This window comes from Apis dorsata, unplaced genomic scaffold (assembly GCF_000469605.1).
Source record: "Apis dorsata unplaced genomic scaffold, Apis dorsata 1.3 scaffold_504, whole genome shotgun sequence".
Taxonomy (NCBI): Eukaryota; Metazoa; Arthropoda; class Insecta; order Hymenoptera; family Apidae; genus Apis; species Apis dorsata.
In genome coordinates, this window is record NW_006263733.1 from 14180 (window position 1) to 19225 (window position 5046).

At 42.1% G+C, this 5046-nt stretch overlaps 1 protein-coding gene across 2 annotated transcripts in view; it reads right to left on the reverse strand.

Moving 5' to 3' along the window:
- LOC102673079 overlaps positions 1 to 5046 on the reverse strand; it is a 47390-nt gene that overhangs the window by 13176 nt on the left and 29168 nt on the right. Inside the window, exon 2 of one of the 2 annotated variants that reach the window (XM_031512710.1) lies at positions 4454 to 4532. In XM_031512710.1, the coding sequence (XP_031368570.1) occupies positions 4454 to 4532 (79 nt within the window). Of the gene's footprint in view, positions 1 to 4450; positions 4533 to 5046 lie in introns of both variants that reach the window. The other variant, XM_031512709.1, reaches the window with a different exon arrangement.

Here is a 5046-nt window from a genome sequence, read left to right on the forward strand (position 1 = left end):
AGGAATGGTTCGTTAGGTACCTCGAGCAGGTACCACGGCGATGTTGGTTCTTGAATTATTGGATAGTGTGCTTGTTCTTTGAATGTTAAGGGATATGGCCAGGTATCGGCCATCCCTCTCGTGTCTATTCGGTATTTTAGGATTAATGTGGGAAATGATCTACGTGTCATTTCATTTCTTTAACGGGATTAGTGAGGGGAAACTAGTACAAATATAATAAATGACGTAATATTAGGGCGAGGAAAGAAAGATTTTTTAATCTGAATTCTGATCATGAATTCTATCTATAATGATCTCAACTTTTTATAACAGATTATTCAAAATAAATCCTTATATTTGTATTATCTAAAATTTTCCACTCTTGATCCATTAATAAAATTGTTCTAATAATAAAAAATTGTAACTTAAATAAATCAATAGCAAATATATCAAATGAGAGATACAATATTAAAATTATCCATTTTTTAAAAATACTGAGATATTTATTATTGAGATATTATCATTTTCTTTTGTTTAAACAACATATTTAAATTTTTACTTTTTAACGTGTTTCATTTGTTCAGACATAGATAGTTTTGTTGTACCTCTCTCAGATAAAATCACATCCAGAATCGACAAACTGAATACTTACACGAATCCTCGAAACCATCAAATTCGTCCAAAACCTCGAGCTGTTCTCCCTTTTGCCCTCGAACGAAGCCACGTCCGTAGAATTTCAGCGGAACCGAGAATCGAAGGCGGAAGACGAGTCATTCGTACGAACGCTGCTCGTCCCTGAGAATTCCAGGACAAGTGGCACAACTTCGTGGACTCCGCACGACGTGCGCAAGGTGAAGCAAAGTGTGGTCGTTTCTCGTATCTGTCCCCTCCTCCCCCCTCTACCCCTCTACCCCTTTCGCTGCCACAGGTTGTTGTTCGAACCGGAGCTCGCCGGGCCGAGTTGAACCGTGTGGCCATTCAGCCGAAGCAGGTTAATATCTCGACATTGTGGACACAAGTAATGGGGGCCTTTGCGCTTCGGGACAAGCGGATGGAAGCGCGCCGAGATATTTCCCTATCACGACCTTTCCTCATTTTTTCCACCTCCTGTTCTCTCCGCTATTTACCGTCCTCGCTGATTTACCACTCGTATTTGAAAGTTTATAGCCCGGTACGCATTAGTGGACGTACTTTAACAGCGCCGGATTTGGCTATCGGCGTTTGTGTTTGCCATATTTTTTGCTACTTATTGGTTTAACGATGGGAAACCCGCGTTAGGGTCATCGTGACTGCAGGAATAACGGTGGATCACGGGGCTAGATGGGTGTATCTAACACCTTTCTTCGTTTATTACTACGCTCACCGGTCTTATGTTGGAATCTAATGTTCGAATAAGAGGTAACAATCTCGGTACTGCCATCTAGGTGCACGCGTCATCTCGGTCCATCTCTCGCGCGTAATTGACGTTCCGCTTTGATGCGTTTCGATAGAAGATGACGGTGAAATTTAATAACGCCGAATTTTGGTACGTCGATGCCAAAGGAGATTTCTAATCGATCGGTTAAAATTGTTTAAAATGTAATTGATTGTGATGATCTGTCATTTTTAATAGCGATCGATATCGTTTGTGTACTTTCGTTTTGTTCATCTTTCCATCCTCGCGATGATAGCGTGTAATCTATTTTATTATCTGTATTTTTCTTATCCTTTCTTTTTAAATTTTTTATTATTTTATAACCGAATATACCGACAACGCAGAACAAAGACTACATTCATCCTAATCAAAGCGGTTGAACGGCTCAGAGCAGCGCAAATTCGTGCCGATATATTTATCGACGTCAGCTCTAAATCCATTAATTCGATTCCGCATTATGCAAATTCAGCGGCGCGAGCCTCAACGTCCTCAACAGGCGCACGTGGGCGAGACACACGGAGCCCGCTACTTGTAGCGTTCGTTCCAGCTGTTGCTTGGATTCGTTCAAACAAATTTGAGGTTGCACTGTCCCGGAGGTTCCGTCAAGAAACCTCGCGTAGGCAGTGGAAGTTCTGACGACTCGACAAGGAACAAGGTATTTCGATTTTTTCGACAATGGAATTTCCTGAATTAGTTAATAGAAAATTTCTTGTCACGTCTTGGACTTTTAATCGAAACATTATTGATCTTTTACAAACATTTGTATATGCTTCGTTCATTCATCTCATTTTTTCATTCATTTTTCAATTTTGGAGATGGATTTTACGCATAAAAGTTAAAAAAAATCTTTACGGAGATTCGAGTCCGTGGAGGTGATCCCCGGAACAGGGGTCTACATACCCTTTGCCAAGGCGCTGTCTCGATTTTTTCGCATTATCGCGTTCTTTTCGATTATATAGTTTATATAACAGTGTAATCTATGTAATTTACAGACTTATTATTTACTTATGTCGATAAACAAATTCCATAAATATCAAAAGAGATTGTTTGACTATCGCGAAGGAAGGCCACGTTAAAAAATGGTTGAGAAACACTGTATATAATTCTGTCAAATTGTTTTATTCTCCTCCCGTTATTTACCTTCGAAACAACGATTTTGACCACTATCCACGTCGAATCAAATTAAAACGGCTGATCTCCCCGTGGCTGTAAACATCAAGAGCCGTGCACGTTACACGAATATAAACACCGTTCGTTTCGCACGTGTGGATGAAACGCGGGTCGCGTTCACGCCATTAGAATTCGTTTTGTCCGCGAAATCGCGGCGAACGCATCGCGCGCTTTCTCCTCGAATAAACGCGAGGAGCCTCGAGGCAGGCAACCCGCTCGGCGAACGTGATTCACCTGCGCGCGGGTGTGACTAATTAGAGTCAGCGGCGAGCCAGACAATCGGCAACCAGCTCGATCGTGCTTTCTCGGGCTTAATCGCTCGAAAATGGTCCGGGTCAAACGTGTGTGCGTTTACGTAACGCGTGCGCGCTTCGCCCAGCATACGATGAACTTTCGTGTAATGAAAGTCAAATGAAAGTTCTCCGTAATAACGATGATTCTTTCCAATGGACCAATCGTGACGCGATCCTCCAATCGTCGCTTAAATTCTCATGCTCGTTTTGTCGAAACGTTACACGCTCGCATTTAATTTTAAAATTCTGTTAGATGAAAGATATTGAAACCTTGTATGTAATTTAACGATCTTAAAGTCAAAACTGAAATAATTTTCTTAGGCCTGGAACTAAGTAAAAGTAATTTTAATATCTATGCTCGATATTCTTATTAACTCGTTATCTGTAAGTTATCTCCATCTTCTCATAGCGCGGTAATATCATAAAAATACATCGTATAATCTCGAAATTCGAAACCAATGCTCGTCGAACTTAAGCCTCAACTTTCTTACCACAACCTACAAAATAACATCAATAATCAACGAAGAATCGACAACTTCCGACACGAGAAAATACCTTGTTTCTTACCGTTTCTAAGAAGTTTTCCATGTAACAAGCTCGTCGACCTCACGAAAATGCCTGCCAATCCCAAGTAAAAGCAGGACACGTTAGAGTATTGTACGAGATCCGGATGGACCCGCGTGTCCCGATCTTCGGCTACGGTCCTCTCGCGCGTGGGAACGAAGGCGAGCGAAGCGCGGAAGCGTGATGCCGGCCACGGCAGGAGGGAGACTCGCGTTTTCGTACGATGATAAATGATCTCATCACCGGCATTTAGAACGCGGCATCGAGGCGAAAAAAAAAAAAAGAAAAAAGAAAAAAAAGAAATGCCTCGAGCCGGCCGGCGAAGAAGGGCAGGGGAGGAAGGGCTCGTTTAGACCCGAGGGCGAGAGGGCACGGATCGCGTGAAAATATTGCTCGGGAGGGCAGAGGCTGGAACAAATTTAACACGGCGACGCGGAAGTATCATTAACGCCCCGTGAATAGCTTTGATTTCTAATTATAGCGTATAATTATTGGCCAGGGAAATTGTGTGTAACGTATCGAAGGTGTACGGTCAAGTGGGTTACGAGTCAATCATCGGTTTCAGGCCCGGCTCTTTTGAATTCGTCGTGGGGATCGATAAGTTAATGAAGCGGTTGATAAATGGGTGCCGGGTGAAATCTGTCGTAACTTTGCTTTCATTTTGGAGGAATTAATTAATATTGCTCTTTGATTTGTCGGATCATGGATAATTAAAAGCTTGAATTTTTCTTCCTTCTTTTAAATTTGCGATGGTATGCCAGTATTTTATATTAGAATATCAAGCGGCACGATTATTTAATTGAAATTAAAAATTAAAGGTTTAAATAAGTTTGAATAAGATTTGGTGCGAGTGTTAAGAAAAAATAATTTACGATTATTCATTCAAAATAAAACAAATAAACAAATAAAATAGACAATATTATTATTCCTCCTTTGCGATAATCGAAACAGATTTGATTAAAAGAAAAAGTTAATATGTTTAAAGATTATACACCCAATACCGAGGGCAAGATAAATTAACACAGATTACTACTTGTCGATGAACCGCTAATAGCCCTCGCAGCAATCCCAGCATCCCCTTCGCGTACTCCGCGCTCTCCTCCGCCATCGTTCTGAAACAGAACAAATAAATGAATAGAGAGGGAGTAGTAGTATACTGATTGGCCCCCAGAAGATTACATTCGACGTTATTACCACGAAATCGACGGAAGAGTCTCTCTCTCTCTTTCTCCCCTCTTTCAACGGAAAGGAAAAGGAGGAGGAGGAGGAGGAGGAGAATAAAATCAAATGGAACAGAACGCGAAAACTAACCTAACCCAGTCCCATCCACATCTTCCCCCATAATGGAGGATGGATCGTCCTTTGGAACTGAAAAACAAAACCGAATATAGATTATCGCGAGGCTATGGATACGCGCACGCTCTATAACCGTAATAACCAGTTAAACGTTTTCGCGACGACGGGTCGGCCTAGAGAGTGGTCTGCAACGCAGTCCCTTCTTCTTGGAGAGGGGGCAGAAAAGAGGGTCGAGACGTGGGACGTCGAAAACTAATATCGAAGCCGGGAGGGCCCCGCAATTGCGGTCGCGAGGAACGGCCCTGGCTACCGTGGGCCGCATCTTCACCG